This window comes from Metopolophium dirhodum, chromosome 9, assembly GCF_019925205.1.
Source record: "Metopolophium dirhodum isolate CAU chromosome 9, ASM1992520v1, whole genome shotgun sequence".
Lineage (NCBI taxonomy): Eukaryota > Metazoa > Arthropoda > Insecta > Hemiptera > Aphididae > Metopolophium > Metopolophium dirhodum.
In genome coordinates, this window is record NC_083568.1 from 19,413,928 (window position 1) to 19,440,432 (window position 26,505).

The 26,505-nt window shown below is 28.7% G+C and overlaps 2 protein-coding genes across 2 annotated transcripts; both read right to left on the reverse strand.

Moving 5' to 3' along the window:
• Positions 1 to 6,987: 6,987 nt before the first annotated feature.
• Positions 6,988 to 21,206, reverse strand: LOC132951656 (uncharacterized). The gene is made up of 4 exons (XM_061023479.1): positions 20,748 to 21,206; positions 13,622 to 14,561; positions 8,362 to 8,790; positions 6,988 to 8,219 (listed from the first exon to the last, which is right to left on the reverse strand). Exons 2-4 carry the CDS (start codon positions 14,552 to 14,554, stop codon positions 8,091 to 8,093), a joined length of 1,491 nt encoding a protein of 496 aa, XP_060879462.1. The 5' UTR covers positions 14,555 to 14,561; positions 20,748 to 21,206; the 3' UTR covers positions 6,988 to 8,090.
• On the reverse strand, positions 17,230 to 18,528 carry LOC132952903 (uncharacterized). The gene is made up of 3 exons (XM_061025404.1): positions 18,356 to 18,528; positions 18,100 to 18,288; positions 17,230 to 18,006 (listed from the first exon to the last, which is right to left on the reverse strand). Exons 1-3 carry the CDS (start codon positions 18,402 to 18,404, stop codon positions 17,696 to 17,698), a joined length of 549 nt encoding a protein of 182 aa, XP_060881387.1. The 5' UTR covers positions 18,405 to 18,528; the 3' UTR covers positions 17,230 to 17,695.
• Positions 21,207 to 26,505: the final 5,299 nt, after the last annotated feature.

Consider the following 26,505-nt stretch of genomic DNA (forward strand, 5'->3'; position numbering starts at 1 on the left):
ATTTTCCTGTTGCAAATTGTATCTAATTAGTATTTTTTACTTTTGTACATGTTATTTTCAAATTTTGTACATTTTTTATGAATGCGTAAGGAAAAACTATGGAAGAATAATGACGAGGAAACATGATTTTAAACAATTATTAGATTTTAGGTATTTCTTCACAATCCCGAAAATATTAAATAATAAATGATTATTACATTTTTACCAAATACGTTTTTAACATTGCACAACCATTACTCATTTGGATTTGGATAAAAAAAACTAAGATACTCCACAATCCAACAAGTCCACAGGCAAATTGTCGTATAATCAATACCGGGTTGTTTTGGAACCAACAATGAATACTGAAATACTGTTGGACGGGATGAAGTGGACCGGTTTTTGGAATATTTCTTAAGATTCCGAAGAATCTATTTGATTGAAACTTAGAATATAATATAATTTACACATATGAATACAACTACCTATTCATGATTTTTTTTTTAAAAGTTTTTATACTGTGTTATTGTTCTAAAAAGTGGTCCACTTTACCCACTTATATGAGGTGAAGTGGACCAGGCATTTAATTTTCATTAAAAACCACTTAGATCAATTCTAGTTTTGAAGTGGACAACTAAATTGCATTTTTTTTAAATAGTTATACCTCATTTTGTGCATGACAATTATTATTTTTTCCTGTTTATTCATAATATATACAATAAACTATATTTATAAATATAAAATTTTTATTAAATAATTTTCTTAAAGAAATTTTATTTAATTTCACAGATTTAACTCTCAGTGTTAAATTTTGTTCAGTGTACTTCAAATATTATAGCGACCATTATAATTTTTCCTGTAGCTTCTTGGTGTTTTGAAGGGGTCCGATTCACCCGACGTTTTTAAAATTGATGAAATAATTGTTTAAAGATTTGAATTCGTCGTCAAGTCTACTTAAAATCGACTTTCCCACAATTTTTATTTTTTGATTTTAGCTTTTCCAAAAATTGAAATACAAAAATGTTTAAATACTCTTTTTTAAAATGACGTTTTCTGGAATTTGGGGGGATAATATCAAAAATGTGAGAATGTCGATTAAAAGTAGACTTGACGACGAATTCAAATATGTTTTCAGAATTCTTATCGCTTCAATAGATCAATTGGAATGTTTGGCAAAAAACACATCTAAAATACTATGTCGTGAGTGTGTTAGACAAAAACAGAAAATCGCGGTATCGAATCCCCTTAATATTTATTTGTTTAGTTTGTATGTATAAATATAAAAATACCTAAATACAATTTTTATAGTTTTGTTTTATTTCATAGAACATATCCCCCCCCCCATCCCGTGGGAGCACGCCAATGTACAGGGCGCTAGTATTGTAATGCCTAGGGGCGGAAAAATGGTAAGTATAGAATTGATTAAATTAATTTGGATAAAACCATTTCAAAGTTGGGTCGCATTTTAACTTCCATTAATGTCAATGATTGCCAATAACCTAAAATTAGGGTTTTTCCCCATTTCACTTTAGGGTTAGTTCCCTTCTCACTGTTACTCATGTCTGAATATTTATGTAGGTATTCCCGGCAATTTGCTCGTTTTACTAATAACATCCTGCAAATTGTACCTATAAATAGTAAATGTTATTTTATTTTATACTTCAGTGAAAAAAAATTCTAAATTCTAATTTCTAAAAGTTTTCGGATGTTTGACAATCGAGTAACCGCCAGTATAGGTTATAGGTTCACCGGTTGGTCTAGGTATCTAAGGAACTCGTGTAGTTTGAAAACTCCTGGTTACCCAGCATTATATCTATGCAGTTTATCCAAAGATTAAGTTTATTTTTTACTCGTGTCTAATTCTTCATTGCCATTGGGCATTGGCTATTTCCCATTCAACAGCAGACAGTTTGCATTCTGAACATTTTATACAGGCGGCATATTTCACACTAAATACCTACTTTAGAATTAGAATTTTTTTTTTAGCTCGCCGCAGAGTGACATTCAATTCTTGATCGTTAACTATTGTCGGTGACTGGTTAGATTTAATTCTAGTTACATTCTTTCCATGTACATGTATATGATATATATAGCATATATATACATATAATATATATACGTGTATATTATATACCTATTACAAATCACATAAGAATATGTATTTATAGATGTAAATAGGACTATAGGAGACAAGGCAGTGATATAATAGAAGTTAAAACAACTCATCGACCTCTAACTGGGTATTGATAAATATTTGTCATGTTTGCCAACTACCGCGGCCGGGGATCTAATTTTTTTTAGTGTATTGGCCGTAGAGACCTACATATTTTTTGTATTCAAATAATATCATATTACATACTGAATAATGGCTTCTGAATCCCGGGGACAAAAAGTCCGATTTGAAATTAAAAAAAAAAGAAAAAATAGGTAAATAAAAAGTTCAAAAATACAATTTGATATTAACTTAACAAAATTAAAACCTAAAATAATAATAAAAAAAAAATTATTATTTAAAATATGCATTATTTAATAAATAATTTTCTGATACAATTAAATTACATTTGATTATTATTTCTTATTCTACGATTATTGTGTCGAGTACAAAAAAATAAAAAAACAGATTTTTAACTAGACTTACCTATACTTTTGTCGTTTTTATATTTGTGTTTTTGACTGTATTTCTGACTTTTTGTCCGGACAAGAAAAAAGATACCTACTTTTATTTAAATCTGATTATTTGACCGATTGCCGTGGCTACTATATGCATCCGAAACAAATAAAATCATTCATTACTTATTATTATAATTACTCACTCGCGCTCTTAATAATTTGAAATAAATAAATAATAAAGTGATGACATACGTGCAATTTATATTACAGTGAAACTCCCATACAACGAACTTCCTTTTAACAACATTTTCTGTTGAACGAAATATTTTTATGAACCAAATTTATTTAATTATATTTAACGAAATTCTCTATAACACGAATCTTATTTAATGGAAGTCTCACTGTATAATATTACCTACCTGCCTAATAATGCCTATTTGTTGATTTTATTAAATAAAGGCATGCGAAGGCTGTGTATAAATAATCCTTAAATTTATACACCGTGGCTTTTTAACAAAATATATTATGTACCTATCTATGGAAAAAATGCAAATATTGTATATTTCTAAAATAAATACTACCCAAGAATTAATTTTCCATTACATTATAGTCACTATAACGATCAAGTTAATAATAAAAGCAGAATGCATCACCTTGTACATTATATAGTCACAGTAAACTAAAATTTTATATATGTTTCATAATCAAATTCCGTCTGCATTACGTACTATTGTATGTAACTGTTGTATTGTACTATTGTACAGTTGTATATTTTACAATTTGTTGGCTATAATCGTAGATATTATTATTGACTATGGCTATATTATTATGGTACGTGAGATATCGTAAAATATTATTATAGTATTAAAATAATACATTTTAGAAGTGTGCTGTACGAAAGATTATTGTATTGTACCTATATAATATTATGATAGTATGATTATGATACCTATTATACCTACTAAAGTACCTAGATTTATTGTTTAAATAATTAATAATACATTTTATATTTGTATATAGGTATTATGCATCATGTATATTATATATATGCGTGACCAATGGTCTTTAACGTAAGATAATAATTATTTTAGAAAAAACCAATATTTTCGTTTTTGACAATATTTTTGTTTCATAATTATAAGTCGTACAATACATTTATTACTATTTTTATCGTAATTATATTTTACTATTTTTTTATCGTCATCATTTTTAGTATTTTTATCGTAATTCTTTTTTAGTTTTTTTACTCTTTTGAATCACAACACAATTTTTTTATTCTATATTCTGAAGCAAAATATTATACGGAGTATTTTGAACTATACAAATCAAAATTTGACTAGTAGTTTATTAGTTATACATTTAAAGTTTAAATGAACGGAGTTAGTGGACCAAATAATATCATATTAGTATATTACATACCTACTAATTAATGGCTTTTGAATATCGGGGACAAAAAGTCCGATTTGAAAAAAGTCGAACAAGTCCAAAAATATAATTTAGATATTCAATTCACAAAATTAAAACTTAAAATAATAATAAATTTAATTTTGTATACCAGTTTTTGTATGTATTAGTGTACCACCCCACTTCGCTCATCAAAACGTTAAATACTTATAAGACATAGGTTATAAGTCATCCTCTCGTCTCGTCAAAAGTTTAATTTTTATATATCGAATTACACCAAAAAAATTTTGAGTTGGAATAAGGAATTAAAAATACATTAAAATAAATGATACGATGAAAAATAATAAAATAATGTTTTTTTAGAAATATATTATAGAAATGTATAGAAATGTTTTAGATTCTGAGTGAAACGATGAATGTATTGATTTTACAATGATGTGTGTTTTTTTTTTTATTTTTTTTTTATTTTTTTTTTTATTTTTTTTTTTATTTTTTTTTTTATTTTTGTGTCTGTGTACACGATAAGTAGTCGAAATAATGCTTCGATTTTTGACTTCAGTATCTTGTTCGATGGGAAAGTGAATATCGTTGGTGCATTGGGGAGGTCAAAATTTTAATTTCCCAGTAGTTTTCAAAAGCGATGTGAAAAACAAAAGAAAAATTAAGGAAAAACGGGAATTTTTACGCAAAATCGATTTTTAACAAAATCGATTTTGGTTATTGGTGTAACTCTAAAACAAATGACCGTAGATGCATGAAATTTTCACTGGTTGTTTATATTTGCATTTTCTATACACAATACAATTTTGAAAATAATTTGACTTTTTTTGAACTGTTTACGGACATTGTCAGTTTTCAGTTTTTTTAAATTTTTTTTCTATAAATATCAATAAAATTTTATTTGTTGGGTAAAAAAGCTTGAAAATTTAATAGAAGGCTCCTAGGTTATTGTTTCAAAGGCAGATGAAAAAAATTAAAAATCCTTAGTCACAGTTTTTTTTTATACACGTTTAAAGTTCAAATCTTGAAAAAATACGGAAAAATCACGAAAATTTGCAAATTATTTTGAGTTAGAAATTCATAAAAAATTTTCTTTTTAAATCTAAGATTTTAAAATCTAATACAAGATTCCTCATAAGTTTGTCTAACTTTATCAAAAAAAAAATTTCTACAAGAAAGTCAAATTAAATTTTTATGAGCGTTTTAAATTCATATTTTTACAACATTAGATATTCACTCGATTTCTCATGTACCGATTTCCTTATTTTCTTGTAATTCAAAAACGAATAACTGTAGATACATGAAAATTTCACTGAATGTTTATATTAGCATTTCCTATACACCATACAATTTTGAAAATATTTTGACACTTTTTGAGCTGTTTACGGGCATTTTCAGTTTTCAATTTTTTTAGTTTTTTTTTCTATAAATATCAATAAAGTTTTATCTGTTGGGTAAAAAAGTGTGAAAATTTAATACAAGACTCCTGATATATTTTTACAATAGCAGTTGAAAAATATTGAAAATACATAGGCACAGTTTTTTTTTATAAGCATTTAAAGTTCAAATTTTGACAACATTTATCAAATTTATAATTTATTAATTATTTTGTGGTTAAAAATTTATAAAATGTTTAACTTTTATGGCTAAGGATTGAAAATTTAAAACAAGGCTCCACGTTAATAGGTTATATATAAATTACTTTATTCACAATAATATCATCAAATATACTTGGTAATATCATAGGGTGACTGACCGTTTTCGCTCAGAATCGTTTTTCTTATACAATGATATTATATCATTGAATTCAAATTTAACACCATCCATTACAGTGACCCACTTGTAACCTACTGTACAGCAGAGCGACATCCACTTATCCACCTTTTTTTTTAATGATTTAAAAAAATGAATGTCTTAATATGTTAAATAGACGACCCGGTTATGTACATTTGTACAACTTATATTTAATTATTATATAAATGTAAAATGTTTAAAAAATACAAGAAATAACACATTCATGTGCACAAATTACATGGCATAATAATTTACTAAGCAGAGATTTTTTTTGTTCATTAAGATATTTTAATATTAATTGATACATTTAAACTGAAATTATGCAATCATTGAAAAATGATTATACCTAATAAGAATTATTATGGTTTGGAGTTAGAACATATTTTATTGATTATACAATGTACATTTTAATCATTCAGGACTTTCAATTCATGAGTGGCTAGCCAACTGGGTCAATAATTATTAATTTTAGATTTAAAATTTACACTATGTACTAAATCATAAGAGTAAGTCACCATGACTTCCAACATCTAATATCTCATATTATGTTTAATACATTATCCACAAGGCCATAATATATAAATTGTATGAAGTATTTTGAATATTGAATATTACTTGACCGGCTTTGGCTGTATTATTAGAAATCTTTTATACAGTAGCAGAGCATGAAAATTGGTGAATGGATAGAAGGTAGACGCCCCCCCCCCCCCCTTACTTCAATACAGTAATTAAATTATTAAATAGAAACTAAAAAAAAAAATAATAACAATAGTTTAATTTGTTTTATTTCTTCTAAAAAACATTAATGAACTTTTCAACCCTTCGTTTGATTAAAAATAAATAATTTCTCAATGATTATTTTCTTATTATCACGTTATAACACAGCATGGTTGAAATATATATTTAGTATAATATGTATTTATAATAATATATATTTAGTATATTTCAACCATGGATAAAAGTACTGTTTCCTGGCCGGCTAGCCTCAACCAACATACCGCATGGGGGCCCTAGCCAAAATATGACACTGCTTTAAATCATACAATTATTAGGATAATCGATGAACTTTAAACCACAAATATGGCTAAATGTTTAACACAAAACTCCACAACCCTTTCTTAAACCGGGCATATGTTTTCAAAGAGGATATAATATTATAATCCGCATCTTGAACATGTTATAAAAAATCATAAATACAAATTGTAAACAATAAATTAGTATTTTATTTATATAGAATCAGTCTTGTCGTTAACAATTAAACACACCTACAGACAGATACTAATATGGCACTTAAGGTTACAATTGTTTGAATTAGTCAAAAATATCTATGATTACATAATCAAACATAAATTAGCAAAAAATTGTGTTATGAGAAAATAAACAAAATCTTAACATAAAAAGAAATAAACAAAGGGCTTTAACACTTAAAACAAAATATTAAATAGTAAACATAAGAATAATTAGATTAACAATGTCAACATTTTGTTAAAAAACATAAAACTTAAGTTAAAAATAATATAGACATACATATATGAATTTAATTATAGATATTTAATAACATAAGTTACAAAATGTGAAAAGTTTCTGTACCCTTAATTTATATAATAATAACTTGCAATTTTAGAAAAATGTTTTGACACACTTATAATTTAAATTTAAATTAGTTCATTGGCAGAAGCTTTCATATAAATAGTTATATAATGGTTACATTATTATTATTACAATATTTTATATTAATATATCATATATAAGTTCAATAAGAACTACAATTAATAAGTCATGATCAAATGGATGATAAGGTGGTATGGACTTTCTGGGAAAACATTATTTGTATACATATATTTATCAATTATCATGGGCTTGTCTAGAATTTAAGACACTTATTTATAGTTTTTGAACTGTTCAATATATTATGTTAAAATAAATAGATTAAAGTAATTCATTTTTGAAAAGTAATTCATGGAACACGGTATATTAAAGTAGTATTATATTAAATTTGTATTAACAGAAGATGGTAGATACTAGCCTAACAGTCTAATATAAGTTTTGGTTATACACCTAACAACATAATAAAATATTATTTTTTTTATTTTAATTTAATGACAATGCGTAAAAAACAAACATTTAAACAAAAATCATAACAAAACAATTTTATAATAATACAAGAAACCCTTCAATATAAAAATAGGTATATATATATATGTAGGTATAAATGATAACCTTTAATAAACCTTTAAACTCGATTCATTATTGTATAACATGAGTATGAAAAATTAAGCACAATACATTTTAAATAAAAAAAGTTATCTTTGTGACATAAAGCTTTCTTCCATTTTTGTGACTACTCCATTTATGACACCAATGCAATGTTTAAATTGGCACATAAATTCATCTACTTCATTTGGGCATTCACTTTCTTCAATTTTAGATTTCTATAAACAAATTGTTATAAGTATTAATATTTTGATACTAGATTTATTAATAGACTATATACAATTCAAAACAAAATATTACAAGTTGTGTAAACTATTAAGCAATACTTTACTGATAATAGAATAGTCATAATATAGTTACCGATTTTCTGTGTTTTTTTGATGAACGGCGTTTTTGTGCTTCATCGTTTTGTTTGTTTGATACAGTTGAGTTTTTGGTCTTAGTTGAATATAAATTATGTCCAATATTTTTTATGGGTGTAGAAGAGTGTAATTTTAACGTATCACAGGGAGAGCACAATTCATTGTTATCAACTGATATATTAATACCACTAACTAATGTATTTTCTTTAGATACTCTGGTTGAAGACATACCACAACCAGATGAATCACTGCGGCATTCATGTTTATTCGGATATTTATTACTCATCACTGGCGCAATTTCTAATGAACTCAATGATAAGTCATTAGATGATACAGAATATGAATGTGGTGATGGAAATTCTACATCTTGATCTGTGTCCATTTCAGAAACATCAGTGCTTGCTAATGATTCTTGCCACAACTTTACCTAAAACACATATTTAAAAAAAAATTAAATATCAAATAATTTCATTAAGAAAAAAATGATTCAATTTTAAATTATTTGAACGAACACCTATATAGGTATTAATTTGTATATATTATTATTTATGATTGTTGAATGAGCTAAGAAGATGATGAGGGACATGAGGTAAGTGCGTAAGTAATAAGTAAGCACATTGTAATTTTACTATTTTAGGGCAGCTGAATAGGAGATGCAAAATGTCACAGGTCATGGGGCTGTTATGAAGTGAACAAAGTGGGAAGGTCAAGAAAAGTTTAAAGGAATAAGAGAATAGTAGGATGTGGTCAAATCGATGATGAGAGAAGGTTATGCTTCTCCTAGTAAGATTGAACCATTGAGGTTTTTAATCAGTGTTGGATTTAATCATAGTTGCAAAGATTTTCATTATCCTAGTGAAGGTGGAAGGGTCACCCAATCATTTAGGTTAGACGTGAAATCAGACAACAGAATATTGATATTTGGTGAGAAATAGGCATCTGAAATATGTTGTATTAATTGAAACTTGATGATGAAACTTTTTTTATCAGAATATTGACCTAAGCATCTCGGACGTTGGCATAAATACTTTAGTATAAGTCAATAGTTAAAAATTTAGAAATAAATAATAATATTTTTTAGGAAAAAACCGCGGAAATCACTCTTGTGTATAGTAGGTATTGGGTTGTCTGGTTTAGGTAATCTGTAATGCATGTGTTAAATTTGAATTCAATGATATAAACATTATCTACGAAAAACGATTCTGAGTGAAAACTGTCTGTAAGCCTTTATTACTAAGTATAGTTTATGATAGTTATTGCAATTAAAGTAATTTATTTTATTATTAGTAATACAGGTTAAATTAATTTTTGCTGAAACTATTGCATTTCAAAATGTCATTGTGTGTAATGTGTATAAAACATAATAATATAAATATTTTTTACAGTTTAAACTTGAATTCAAGTACCTACCCACAATTGAAATTTTTAAATAACAACAAAATATCTAAACTTGTTATTCTTTGTTTAAATATCTAATTGTATACAAATTTGAACTTAAATATTTATATAAAAAACTGTGTTAATATATTTTTTGGTTAGTATGTGAATTACTTATGAGACACCAGAAATCTTGTTTCAAATTTCCAATTATTAGCTATAAAAATTAAACAATTAATAACTATTTAACTTAATTTACAATTTGCACATTTTCGTAATTTTGATGAACTTCGTCAAAATTTTAACTTTAAATAAATAATTTATTCTCAGGTATCTTAAATATTTTTTAACTGCTGTTATAACAAAGTAGAAACTTTGCATCAACTTTCAAACTTTTTGACGGGGTGAATTTTTTTTGACATTTATTGAAAAAAAAATTGAAAATTTCAAGTGTCTATAAATAGCTTAAACGAGTCAATATATTTCGAAAATATTATCTTGAATAGAAAATGATAATTTTGACTTATGGTGAATATGTCAAGTATCTATGGTTATTTGTTTTTGAGTTACTAGAAAAACAACAAAATTAATTTAATCGAAAAATAGTTTTGCGTAAAAATTACCTTTTTTCTTAATTTTTCTTTTGTATCACCCGAATTTTTGAAAATTAATGGGAATAGTAAGTCTTAAAAGTACCTACTCTGCTACTAGAAACTACCTCCAAAGTTTAATTTCGAATAACTATAAAATATAGCACCCGAAAACAAAATATTTTGAAAATGTCAATATAAATATTTGATGAAAAATTCAATTCTTTATTCCGCTATTTATTTCTGAATTCCCATATTTTGAATTCCTTATTTTTTGTTTTTCCCGATTATTTTGAAAAGTACTGGGCATTTTTTACTCTTGACTCTAAATTACTAACTATGTAGATCGAATTATCTACCAGAAACCACCATCATTACACAAAAAAAAAAAACACACACACACACATAGAAGTACTTACTATAGGCAATATAAATCCGCTCTGCTCAGAATGTAAAATGCTTATGGTTGAAAGAAAATGTCAACAATTCTGCTTTTACATGAATTATTAACTTATCAGTATACCTATTATGTTTTAAAATTTATAAAAAAAACCTTTCAATGTAATAATATTTAATTTTACTAATTGGTAAACCGAAATTTACGAAACTTTGACATACCATAATATGGTCTAGTACTCTAATTACCTACTATATGTAGTGGGTACCAGTTTATGATGTTCACATTCAAAAATATACTTAAGTTGATATCTAGGTACTTAACGGTTAGGTAAGTTATACTAAGATTTAAAAAATAATTTGTAAGGATTTCAAAGTGCTTAAAAAACTTAAAAGTGTATAACATTAAGCCCTGCGATGTTCAGATCTTGGAACTCAAAAAGTCCTCGCGAAAACTTGAATCGTTGATAAATATTAGTTTGATTACTTAGATTAGTTAGATTTAGTTGTATTCAATAACATAGATATTGAATACAAGTCTAATAATAGAAAATGTATATTATATACTAAATATACAATATGTATAGGATGTCCTTTACACAAAACGTGTTATTAATGCCTCGCTAGTTGATTGTCTTGAAAAATGAAATAATAGTATACAGGACGTATGCATGTGGCAGTTTTGAACGAAAATAACTAGATTTATATGAGATTTTATTCATGCGCGAACTAAAGGGGATGTAATATGTAAAGACTTCATCCCATAGAGTAAGAATATACTTCATCCGTTTCCGGTTGTTTACAGCCCGCAACCAGATGGTCTCAGAAACACGTACAATGACAAGCACGTGTTATTTCTTTTGTATGAAAAAGGTACGTCGCGGTATTGATAGTCTACGTAACAATCTCAGCTGTGTGCGTGTCTATTGTTAAATGCAATTTAAGCTATCGAAATAAAAACTATATATTTTATTATTATGTTTATAAATGCTACTATAACTATATATATTATATATTGTTTAATGACTATTAACACATATATATACTGACACAAATAAACAATGATCACTTCTTTGGATAATCAACACTTTTTAACCAAAGATGCCAGGGCTTGAGTATTACAAATATTACAGGCTATAAACCCAGTTTTAAGATCTGTATCAGCTTATGTATATTGTATATTTAAGTCTTCAAAAGTTATTTAGGTAAGTATATATTTAATTATGAAGTAAAGTTTTTACAGATGTAACATTTAACAGTAAAGTTGTTTTTATTGTACATATTTTAGAATATTGTTTTAGAAGTCATGGCATTTCGAAAGCTGTCTTCAATGTGTAAAAATAAACATTTCTATGTAAAAGTCAGTAGACAGGGGGACCACTGGGATACTGCCAAAAGAACACACAGCCAAATGGATTATGTTACAAGTATTTATATGAGATTAAGAACATACACAGGTAAGTTCAATTAAATATATTAATTTATAATTCAATATTATGATAAATATATTTTAAAACATTTGTCAATCTTATCTGTTTTCTTCACAATGCCCACAGAAGCGTTATTTGGTATAACTTATCTTAAATTATAAAAGAATTGAAAATTTAATATTAAACTTGACTAAAGGGTGAATTATTTTAAATATTTCAAAATAAGTAAACCCTAAGTATGTTCAAGGTTAAAGAAAAATATATTATATAAAACAGCAGTAACCAAATATAGCCTGCGGTCATTTATTAACAGGCCCGCCAAAATATTAAATCAAAATACAAAATAAAACTAACATCAAATTTCAAAAAAATTTAACCATGTGTTACACAGCCTTATTGTTTTACATTGTCTTAACTCTTAATATAAATAACATTATCAATAAAATATAGTATAATATTATTGATTATTCTATAAACTTAAATTAAAAAGTTTAAATTCTTGGCCCTTTCAATTTATTTTTGAATCAATCAACGTAGGCGAACTGTTTGCTTGTACGTCACACTATTTGTCCCTAATAGTATAGCCTATAACTATTAAAACCTGGTACAAAACAACATTTATTAAAATGTTTATACAAAAATTAAAATCAGAAAATAAAAAGTTAGGTGTAATTTAAAATAACTACTTATTAATATATAAGCTAAAAAAATATTCTAAGATTGTAAAAATATATAATTTACAGACTAGGATTAGATTAGACATACCTATATTCTTTTATAATTAAAAAAAAATACTGGTTAACATAGATGTTGAATTTTTATAGGAACACTTTTGAGAAAAAAACAGTGCTTCAAAGTTTCAAGTCAATTAGAAATTGGATCTGATTTGAACTTTAAACCAGGTTTAAACTTAGTAGGTACTTAGAAGTGGTCACTTTTAGGCTTTCTCCAATTTTAAGTAAGTGCAGTTTGAATAAAGCTCTACTCAGAATCATTTTTTAGATGTAATGATAGATTATGAATTTCAATTTAAAATCCAATCACAAATATCAACCTTCGTACCACTCTAACCAAATTGGCAAATTGTAATAGCGCTTTTGATCACATAACTTTTAATTATAGGTGCAAATCATTTAAAATTTCTGGGGGGCTAACATTTTCAATATGATTGATCCCACACAGCTAAAATGCTGTATATTGGGTTTTGGGGGGGGGGGGGGCTAAGCCCCCTTAGCCCCCCTGCGATTTGTGCATATGTTTTTAATATATATAAATAACTTTAATTATCTGTTATCAATATTTCAGTTTAACACAAATTAGAACTTATATATTTTAATCTAACTTTTATCTTATTTATTAAATGAAAATATTTGAAATTTATAATCATTAATTGAAGTAAAAAAAATGATAAATTGTTTTTCTTTAATTTATGACTTGATTATATAATCTGATATTTATAACTCACCTTTTGTATAGCAGATCTTGAATCTCTTGGGGTTTTGTAGGCATTAATATTGGAATAATTTATTAAGTCACCTCCTGATTTCACTTTTCGAACCTTGAGACCAATTTCTTTTTCTAGATTCGAGTTTTCTTTTTGTATTGCTGATAATGTATTGGATGGTTTTAATTTATAGCCACGGCCCCAAACTTCTTTAGGGGGTGGTATACTATAACCAGGGGATAATGGCTCTATTAATTCATTTTCAGTAAATTTTAATACATCTCTACTGGGTTTGGCCAATTTTAAAATAATATTTGTTGCAGAATTATACTTATTTTCCATTACTTTATAATTGTATTGAAGTTGTTCTATAAGTCTATTTTTCTCCAATAATTGAATTTCAAGTTTTTTCAAATTGCTCTTTAGATTTATAATTTCTTCACCTTCAGTTTTAATCATTTCATCAACATATTTATTTACTTGCTGTTTTCTTGACGAAGGTTGTAAACTATATCGTGTAGCTTTACTTTTAGCTTCATTATCTTTAATATCCTTTATGTATTGTTTTACTTTACTCTCAACATGTGCATACTTTTTCTTATTTTTACCTAATGAATTCAGACAACTATTAGAGTTATGAATACCTGATTCTGTTCTGGAAGTCATGGCACTGGTTAATGTTTCTGTAGAATATATAGCTGAATCTTCTCGTATAAGAGGTTTGAAAGATTTTATTGTTGTTAAATCAGCTAATGAATATGATTTTATTGGACCTTTATAATTAATATATTTATTTGTTTTTTGTTTGGTAATGGGTATTCGAGTAGTTTCTGACTCTGATTCTGATGATGTAAACTCTACCGAACTTGTAGTTGATGTACTAAAACTAGTCAACAATGAAGGTAATGTGACATCTTCAATGAACACCGTAGGAGAGTCGAATTCCAAATCCATTGTGGAACTATATAAAAAAAAAAATTTTTAAAAATGAATAAAACAATAAAGTACATAATATAATATTTTCAACAAGCATTTACAATAATCTATACCTATATAGGTATTAATAATATAATATAAGGTATTGAGACTTATATTTAACCTTTTTTGAAAAATTTAAACTTTCACCCCGTGTCATTTTCAAAGTACGCCTATACCCATCTATATGAATGTACTTCAATAAAATGTAACCAAGATTTAAAATAAAGCTTAAATAAAAATATTAAATCAATAGGAGGTACCCAACCTTATAAAAAATGTTAAACATTTATACCTTAAGTTAGGTTACCTTCTTGATGTTACTTATAACATATTTTCTACATAAAGTTTAGAATTTTAGATCTCAATTGATAGTAAAAATATAAATATGTACTACAGTGCAGTGCCAAGTGTTTATTACCTAATTGATGTTAAACAAAATACCTCAACAATTTATATACAGTTTATATTAATAAACTGCACAACTGACTGACAGCAGTTATTTTCATTATTAGGTACTAAATTGAAAGATAGCATGTTTATTTTATGACGTCTTATTTAATTGTGTATTATATTATTATCAACCGTAGCCAAAAGTTAAAACTAAATTTGTTCAAAGACCCTGAAACAATTTTATCCCATTGTAGTAATTGTAAAAATAAAACGTTGATAGTAAACAACATGATTATCTAGACATTTAATATTTTTTTTTTAATGTAGGTATTTACTTCATTTACCTATAAAAATTATATATTTTTCAAAAAGTTATCCCCTGTCTACCCCATCCATCTTTAAAATAATTAAATAGGATCAAATGGAACTTTTCAAGTATACCAGTCACCATTAGGCACCCTTTTTATTTACATTTTATACTTTTTTTTAATCAATAACACTATCACTTTGAATTTTTAACTTTTTAAGTTTGACAAGTAGTTACTTTCTACGACTGTTGGCTTCTAAACTCAAGGTACCAAGGACATCTCAGTTGGTGACTTGACCCTCCCCCCCCCCCCCCCGGGGGTATACATAGTCCAATTCGGTGGGGGAGGTCCCTTTTGGAGTTAGTGTAGACCTGAGCGAACATAATGTGCAAACTAACCTATGGTTTGACAAGTATAGTACTGCCGCTGATCCATGATAGGCATACCGTTATAACCTTAAAACTAAATTTAACTATCCAGTTTAAGACTGCAACAACTCGAAATATAACAAATCCGAGTTATGTACACCATCTTATAGACCAGGGATGGGCAACTGGCGGCCCGCAGGCTGGATGCGGCTTGCATACCATTTTTCACTGGCCTGTGCAATATTTAATTTAGTTTATTAAAATATAAAATGTTGAAAATGTTCTGTATTTTATTTTATTATATTTGTAAAATTATTAAAATCGATATAATGTTTATCATAAAACGTAGATATAAATTCTTATCTAGTATTGAACTATTAAATGTAAATAATATTATTTATAAGGGTATATTTAACATTAGGTTTTTTTTTTTTGCTTTCCATGTTCTCTGTCCCGGTAGATTTTCGCACATTCAAAATTGGCCCTCTAGTAGAGGTGCGTTACCCCTGGCACCCCAAGGTCAAATTTTCGACTTGAAAACTGTTGGGTATTATGTTATTTATTATGTAACAATTTGTAACCACAAAAAAAAATTTTTGTAATCACACCGGTACCCCCGAAAAACCACTTTACAAGTTCCGGGTGCCAGGGTAACGTTACCCCCGGCGCCCCGTGCAACAAAAAATGAAAATTTCGACTTGAAAACTGTTGGGTATTATGTTATTTATTATGTAACAATTTGTAACCACAAAAAAAAAATTTTGTAATCACACCGGTACCCCCCGAAAAACCACTTTACAAGTTCCGGGTGCCAGGGTAACGTTACCCCCGGCGCCCCGTACAACAAAAAATGAAAATTTCGACTTGAAAACTGTTGGGTATTATGTTATTTATTATGTAACAATTTGTAACCACAAAAAAAAATTTTGTAATCACACCGGTACCCCCGAAAAACCACTTTACAAGTTCCGGGTGCCAGGGTAACGTTACCCCGGCACCCCGTACAACAAAAAATGAAAATTTCGACTTGAAAACTGTTGGGCATTATGTTATTTACTATGTAACAATTTGTAACCACATCGGTGCTTCGGAACTACTGTCTTTTTACATTCATTATTTAGTTCGTATTTAAATTAATTGAAAATTGTATGTTTGAATTATATGCTTACCTGAGTCTCAGAAGTTGAATAGGATTTTTTTTTCTAAATTAAGATTTTAGAACCAAACTCAATATCTTATGTCCAGTTCAGTTGACAATTTGAACCATTCATTTTAAATTCAAAAAAAAAGTTTTCCATCTATGTTTGTGGTCCCTAAATATTGATTTCTTCCTTTTATATATATTATATGTATTTAGTGTTTTTCAATATTTTGGAAGACATTTATATAGATGTGTTTACATTTCAATTTTCAAGTATCTAGAGTTTAGACCATTGTTTTTGAAGTTATGAATGAATAATTAAAATAGTTTTCATGTTTGGACAAATTTTGAATACAATTTTACACTTAAGGTTGTACAAAACTCTAAGTTAAAAAAAAAATTGTATCCAATTTTCGATGGATTTCCCAAATTGTTGACAAACTATTGATTATTGCTGAAATAGCCTCATTTTACTACCAATTGAGAAATATGAGGTGATATATTTAGATCTAAAGAGAAGTTTCGATTAATACAATTAATTACAGCAATATAAATGTATACTAAAAATATATACTTAGTAGTATGAACTGACAGACTATCGTTTTAATTTATATTGATTTACCTGTAATTTTATTTATTTAATTTTAGTATACTTTTATATTATTTACATTGAATACAATTTTTATAGTTAAATAAGTTAAACTTATACTTTACTAATTCACTCTAATTTTCAGTAAAGTGTTCTTTAGCATTATTTTTAATTAATTGCTAATAATTGTAGTAAGATAACTATGTTTTTTTTTATTTTACATAAATGTCACATGCCTGTTGAGCACCTCACGTATTAATTGGAAACGGAATATATTTAAATAAAAATTAATTCAAAATGTTGACGTTTTATATTTACAATTTATTTTGAATACAATAGCATTTCAATATTTTCCTTCTTTTTTGTATTTAATGATATGCCATCTCTGAGATCATCATACACTTCCCATTGGTCATTTGATCTGTATGCAAACGCTTTATAGTGTCCTGTGGTCACTCTTAATCCCCACCGGTCTTGTCCACAAAACCCTATAGCTCCTCTCAAAAAATAAATATCATTAATTTTTATTGTTTTTGGAATATCATCTAAATACAAATGGACTTCTCCTGCATAATTGTTTTGGATTGCTCCTATATCACTCAGATTGGATATGCTTATTGATGCTTCTAGATCTGAGAATATAGAACAATGTATAAGAATTAAAATGATTAAAAAACATAAATTTATTGATTTTCTTTATCTTTATTTAAAAATGTATAAAGTACCTGTAGGTAATGATAGTAGTTCTATCAACAAATGGTTTTTTATGCTGGCAGTTATAACTCTCTCACTTTTGCAGCTTTTACACTCAATAAATTCCTTATCTAAGAAGTTGTTAATATTTTCTTGAATGTTTATTTTCCCCTCATAAGCAGTCAATGATATTACTTCATATCTATTGTCTAAAGAAAATTCTGGACAGAAAAGATCGGGTTAGGTTAGGTTCGGAACACCGGTTAACTTGTATGTATGATGGCATACCTTTTAACAGCTTATTGGCTGTTGATGAAATTGTATCCATTGCATCCATTAATTTAATATTGCCGAGGTAATCTTATATGAGTACCTCCTAATTAATTATGACCATTTTCATTTGACCATCAAATATAGCTTGCTCTCCAATTATGAAGCCATGTCCGATATCGTATAGTATATAAAATACTAATCATACATATTGTACATCGAGTTTTTTCGGTGGGGTACCGGTGTGATTACAAAATTTTTTTTTTGTGGTTACAAATTGTTACATAATAAATAACATAATACCCAACAGTTTTCAAGTCGAAATTTTCATTTTTTGTTGTACGGGGCGCCGGGGTAACGTTACCCTGGCACCCGGAACTTGTAAAGTGGTTTTTCGGGGGGTACCGGTGTGATTACAAAATTTTTTTTTGTGGTTACAAATTGTTACATAATAAATAACATAATACCCAACAGTTTTCAAGTCGAAATTTTCATTTTTTGTTGCACGGGGCGCCGGGGTAACGTTACCCTGGCACCCGGAACTTGTAAAGTGGGTTTTTCGGGGGGGTACCGGTGTGATTACAAAATTTTTTTTTGTGGTTACAAATTGTTACATAACAAATAACATAATACCCAACAGTTTTCAAGTCGAAATTTTCATTTTTTGTTGTACGGGGTGCCGGGGTAACGTTACCCTGGCACCCGGAACTTGTAAAGTGGTTTTTCGGGGGGTACCGGTGTGATTACAAAATTTTTTTTTTGTGGTTACAAATTGTTACATAATAAATAACATAATACCCAACAGTTTTCAAGTCGACATTTTCATTTTTTGTTGTACGGGGCGCCGGGGTAACGTTACCCTGGCACCCGGAACTTGTAAAGTGGTTTTTCGGGGGTACCGGTGTGATTACAAAATTTTTTTTTGTGGTTACAAATTGTTACATAACAAATAACATAATACCCAACAGTTTTCAAGTCGAAAATTTTACCTTGGGGTGCCAGGGTAACGCACCTCTCTAGTAGCATTGAGTGGCCCATCCCTATTATAGACCATCTTATGACTTTTGCAGTTCAAGAACGCAATAAAATATAGTTAAATTATTGACCATGAGAGAGCATTCTCAATATTATAATTTACATTACGTTACATAGAGAAACAATATAGAAAACACATTATACCCAATAAACCAATATTTTGAGTTGTTGCAGTCTTAAACTGGATATACGTAATGATCTGCGCCAATTTTCAATTGCACCATGGTTTTTAAATAATTATATAATAATGGGGAAAAAATCCAAAACTTAGGGTGCCCGGTTAACTAGAAATACAGCAGCATGGTATCATGTACAATATATATATTATAATAAATTATATTTTTAAAATATAAAATAAAAGTGAATAATAAGTAAAATAATTCTTTATATTAACTACATAGTTACTCTATTATAAGTATTAGGTATTATCTATTTTAAACATAATTACCTAGAACGATATATTTAAAGATTAAAATACAGTTTCAAATATTATCTATTAGTTTTTGTTTTAATACTTATACTCTTTTGTATGACAATATAGGTATATTTTTAATTTCATATTCCGAAGACCGAAGCAGTTAATTTCGATACATAAAAATAATTAAACTTTCAACGAGTACATAGGTATAGTTAATCGATTTTAACTTTCAAGTATTTGAAGTTTAGATGAGTCGAATAGAGTGGTACAGTCATACTCTGCAATATGTTGATCCACTAACTCCATCCCATCTATACTTTAAATACTTTTAATTATAACTAACTACTCTTTGAAAATTCCATTTTTAGGTATGGAAAGATTAAGAAAATATTCTTTTTATGGGAAAGGATATTTAAAATGTTTGTTGACATTCAAAAAAATAAAATTCTCAGTGATAACAATAAAAAATTGTAAAAAATATTTTTGTAACAATATTTTTTAACTATGACATACAAATATGTAAAAATAAAATTTTCAAAAAGTTACAATTTTGGAATAAGTAACGATTTGAGATCCAGTATATTATTATATTAAACATTAATACTCAAAGTATAACAATGTAGGCAGGGACAACAGCTGTACTTAACAGGAATATTATTCAGAAAAAGGGTCAGTGCTCAGAATTACTCTTTACCTACCTACTAATAACAAAACACTAGACAAAACATTATTACAAACATTTTATTATATTATTTACATCAGGACAAGCAGCTGCATCGGTGAAATCTAGACGGTATAATATTATTGCATAATATTTTATGGGTAGGTACCTACGTCCTACCGACCAACTTATCCCGCCACAATAATCCCTATAAATCACCGCCTAGAACCAATTCCAGCCACCTTGTTCCCAGACCCAAATAACGATCGCGGACTCCTCGGTTCCGATGAGATTACCTGTTTTTTATTTCACTGGATAGTGGATTCGCTGATTGATGGATATCGATGTGAATTCGGATACCTCGTCCGAAATAATATAAAATTACGACGCTGAAACGGAATCGGAACACGACTGGCGCAGAACAGAACGAACAAAAATAGCTTTAAAATAAAAATTATACGACGAAGGCAAACGGCCGGCGCAAAACGACGCGAAATAAAAATGCGTAAACGGTACCAACACGCTGCGCAGCGGGGATGAAATAATAATGATATAAATCGCGGGACCGCCGGAGATAAATAATAATAATAATAATATAGTCGACGGATCGCGAGAACTGCGCGCGACACCGACAACCGTGCAGCCCTGGCTAGTGGTGAGTAGCGACTGGCGACCGACGTCTGACGTGCGTGGTCGTACCAGTCAGCTGCAGTGTCGGTCTATACGGCCGTACTATAATAGTACTATAATGCTACTACTACCTACTACCATTGTAGTCGATTGCGCGCGCCCGTCCCTGATCACGGCGTCGTCCCGCGGCCGTCTCTCTCCGTCCACAACGAGTGCGCGCACGCTCGATCTACAGATGCAAAGACGACATCGCCATTTGTCTCGACGTTACAGGAGGGGGAAACACTGCAAAACTCCGCAGCAAAACCGTAGATAATGAAAGATCCTTTTTCGTTGTATACAGATATCATATTTTATAATATAATGACATAACCTGTGGTTGTAAACTTTTACACGTCTTGTATTATTCTAGTCCGTCTCTGTGGTTGTATTATGACGTATGCGCACAACTCGACACGGCTGCTATCTGAGCACTCGACTCCACTTTAAGTCGTGACTATAGTGGTATTATAAATTAATAATATTATAATATAAATACTATTTGCTATGACATGACGTGCTCTAGAGTCTAGGCTGTCGGTTTCTATTTAAAATACCTACGAAATTACTATTTACCGTAATTTATTATTGGAGTGGAAATCGCACGAAAGACGATAATATTTTGATACCTACATCGATATGCACAACAAATATATTATAAATATAAATAATATTATACGATAGACACCTAGTGCACACCTGGTGCCAATACGGCTGTACAAAATAACATAATATTATTCCCCTTGTCCCTTATCGTGTTTACAAACGACTACCGAGACCGAATACTGACGAATGGATGTTGAGTCATATTATAATATTATTAGTCCGGATCACGATAAAATATTTTTATTTTTAATGTAGACATATTATAACATACAATATTATCATATATTATATTTATTATTGATACACTCTCACGTCTTTTACACCTAGATATTAGATAATATTGTGTCCAATACGGCAAAGCCAATGCGAAGGTACTATTGAACTAATATACAATGTAGATACTATATAGTCTAAAGTCTTTAGGTACTACTATTACGCATTTGGTAACAACACTATTATACTCGTATGGCGCAAAATATCTTTAATCGTGGTCTGAACTTTGGAGCCATCCGTCGAACAACCTAGGTATGTGGGATTTATCATTTTATTAATGGTATTCGGGTATAAATTTCGCATACGATATACGTACTGATGTGCGTATACAGAGTGCAACAAAAAGAGCTGCTAATGCAATAATTGTACGTAATACCTAACTTTTTCAAAATACAATTTTTAGGAACTTCCTGACACGAGTATATTTCATAAATACTATCTATAATATATATATAGTTTTCACAATTGTTCATACCTTTAAGTCTAAACTAGCATCAATTGTTTTTTTTTCCGTCAGATCTTTCTGTGACATCCTGTTTTTATAATATAATAAATATAGTATAATATTATGCTCTATAGGCTAATCCTAATCCGTAATAATGATGATAATTTTATACTACGCGTAGGTATAAATTATGTATAAATATATAATATAGGAACATAATAGATACCTAATAATTTTACATTATAATTTATTGCCGCCATGTGCGTGTATGGTTGACGGAAAATAATGAGATTTTTAATTTTATTTCGGCCTGTTGGCTACTTTTGGCAGACCTCAGACTGACGCGCGTAGGCCCAGACAGCTCAGTGTGGTCTTTGTTGTACAACACCGTCCCCGATCCCGTGAATCGTGATCCGTAGGTTGAAACGAAAAAAACATACTACGCCCGCTCCCTCCCCCCCCCCCCATCACCGCCCCACTTTCGACGAAAGTAGTCTGCAGATGCGCAATATTATAATAACATATTATACGAACGAAGGCACGTTGCAGCAGCAGCTGCACCCGCGATGTTCTCTACCAGCGATTAATTGGACCGACGAAAAGGGCGGGTCCATTTTCCTCCTAAAATGAGATAGGTATAGGTACCGTTATGTCCTCTACAAAAATTATGGACTAAAATTATAAGCATTTTCTTCTAAACATTTAAATTATAAGCCTAAGCACTATTTTAGCTATTTATTTTATTTGAAAACAAGTGACTATACTTTACCAGGTGACTATTTTTCCAATTTTTTTTTTTTGTAACCTGCAGCGTAAGTAGGTACTTACAATAACGAGTTAAGAACGATGGCTCGAAAAAAAATTCTCAGAGATCTTTAGTTTTCAAGTTATAGCCTTCTGCAGAAGTTCACGATTTTAAACGATATGATTTTGTAAAATATATCATAATATAATACCTATGAAGGTCGTTTGTGTGCATAGTAATATTATAGTTCACTATTATAGCTACTATAGGTACTATAGTTCTGTACTAGACGCAAATAGGGGGGACTGGGAGGCTTTAGGGGCTGAGCCCTCTCAGAAATGTCCATAGCCCCCCCAAACATTTCCTACATTTTGTTTTAAGCTTATTCAATATTATCAAAGTAAGGCTTTAACCCCACCAAATCCCAAACGCTATTTGTGCCTATGATAGGTACTTATATTATAATTTATTAATTTATAGCTAGTTGTTGTACGATCAGATATCGGATTACCTACAAAGGTTTTATAGGTAGCTCGAAATTAAAACAATTTTAAAGTACCTAATTAAAATTACTTAAAAATTAAAATTATTCATAAGTCATAACTCCCAATATTTTTAAAACGTCATAATTGTGTCATTGTGTTAATAATTAATAATAATATGTGTAATTGCGAAAATTTAAGAGGTAACTTTGAAGAGGTCAAAATTGAAAATTCTTAGTACATTATTAGTAATAAAAAACTTTAATTCGATTTAATTTTGAAAAAATTAAGTTAAAACAGGAATTTTTAGGTACGCATAATATTATGTTAACAAGTCAGAATCGTTTTTCGTAGGGATGCAATGATTTATCATTGAATTAAAATTTAACACATGCACAATGAGGATTGAAGGTTCATAATATTAAAATTACATTTGACTCCTGCTGTACACCTGAGCGGTTTCCTAATTTCCCTCTTTTTATTATTTTTATTTTACTAAAAAACGAGAAAGTTAAATAACACAAATTCACACTCCAGTAGGTAGTCCAGTTTTACTCATTCATATTTTTTAAATAATATAAAAATCATTAGGTATTATACTTATAATCTATATATAGGTACCTCGTACCTACCTACTATACAGTATAATTTTCTTTTAACTTTTCTTTAGAATTAATTGTTATTGGGATATCTATTATTTTATTTTCTTTATATCAATAAAATAATGAATTAATATACTTATCTTATTAATTTTCAAACTTAATTTATTTTTACTACCTATTTGGTTTAAATGCAATTTAAGAAGTTAATAGAAATACTAATTTAAAAGACCGGGGAGGAGGGACAAAATATGTCCTATCAAAATACACCGAGAACCAAATATTTTCAGGGATGAAACAATTACGAGAAACTTTCAACTTCATTAACTTGTTCGATGGTAAAGTGAATATTGTTGGTGCATTCGGGAGGTCAAAATTTAAAATTCCCAATAGTGTTCAAAAGCGTCGAGAAAAACAAAATACAAATTAAGGAAAAACGGGAATTTTTATGTAAAATCGGTGTTGGATAAAACCGATTTTGGGTTTTAGTTAAACTCTGAAACAAATAACGTATATTATACATGAAATCAGGGCCGGCGCTAAGTATTTTGCCGCCCTGTGCAGTTAATAAAATGCCGCCCCTTTCAATACTTTTTGCCATATAATTAGTACATAGTATTATTAGTATTATTAATACAAAATTAATAAAATGAATTATAAACTGGGCTATATTGTAGGAGTTCAAACAGTGAAATAAATAATCAATTTATTTATTTACAATTTACATTATTACACTAAATATTTTTTTCACAAAAGTTTGTTATTTACATTTATAAAAATAAATGGTAGTTAATATTTACAATTAATATATAATTTATACAACAATAAAAAATCATAATTCATAAATGTTTTCTTGCTTTTAACTTTGCAAAATCGTCGACTAACTTTTTCTCTGTTAATTCTTGACCAACTTCGTGTTCAATTGAGATTATGGCTAGACCACAAAGTCGTTCGTTTTTCATTGTTGAGCGTAAGTATGTTTTGATAAGTTTCAATTTCGAAAAACTTCTTTCCCCTGCAGTTGCCACTGATACTGGTAATGTTAGCAAAATTCGTAAAGCAATGGATAGGTTTGGTGCAAAGTCACCTGCATTTATCACAAATGTTAAGAGTTCATAAGGTGTTAAGTTATCATCAACCATAGCTGATACTGACTTTAATTCATGGGCCATTTCAATTCCATTGATATCTGTTGAATCACCATCGGTAAGAAGAATTTGTAAGTCTTTGCAATGTTTTAATAGTTCTTCATGTGTAAGATTTTTAGTTTTTTCATATTGTAAAGAAACGAAAAATTGTTATTATGTTTTTTTAGTTGTTCAAATCTATCATTCACGCTATTTATAGCTACATCAAGTGTAAAGTAATAAAAATGTATTTTGAATTGTTGTTTTGGGTCAATAACTGGTTCATCGTTGTGTTCATAATCAAAGTGTTTACGAGTACGTCGTGGTTTAATTCTACCCCGTGAGTTCTCAAAAACAGACTCTACTCCCATTTCCGTTGCAAGTGCTGTTGAATCTATAATCATTTTCTCAGAAGATTCTTCTGATCTCAGTTCATTTAAATGTTTCAATAAAGTTTTTAAAATGCCCAAAGCTAAAGATATGTCAAAATTTGGTTTTTGCATTAATTTACTGATTGGATTTATATGATTAAGTATGTCGTACCTAATGACAACAGAACAAATAAATTTAAATGTTTTAATAAGATTACATAAACATTCAGCTTCATGTTTAACCATTGGATCTACATTTATATTTTCTGATATTTCAAATTCTAGTTTGTATCGCTGATAATTATTCATTATTGTACATACGTTTATGGGGATCTTTATCGTGATTTGATTCGGTTCATGTTTGCTAATTGGAAACCACAAAGATAATCGCGAAACACAACGAGCGATAATGCTAGCGGCTAGCCCGCACATTATATTATCTACTAATAGTGCTTACTTAGGTACTTCATAAAATGACACAGTTCCAGTTAAAATAATATAATGAGCATTATTTTAATTTTATATTTACAGTGAGTAATGTTGAAAAATACATATATTTTTATTTATTAACAATGCCGCCCCTAAATTTCCAAAAAAAATTGCCGCCCCGTGCGGTCGCACAGGTCGCACGTGCCTTCCGCCAGCCCTGCATGAAATGTACTTAAATTGTATATAAATATATAATAAAGACTTTACTATAGTCTGTTCCACGAGAGATCATGCCGCGGGAAAACGAA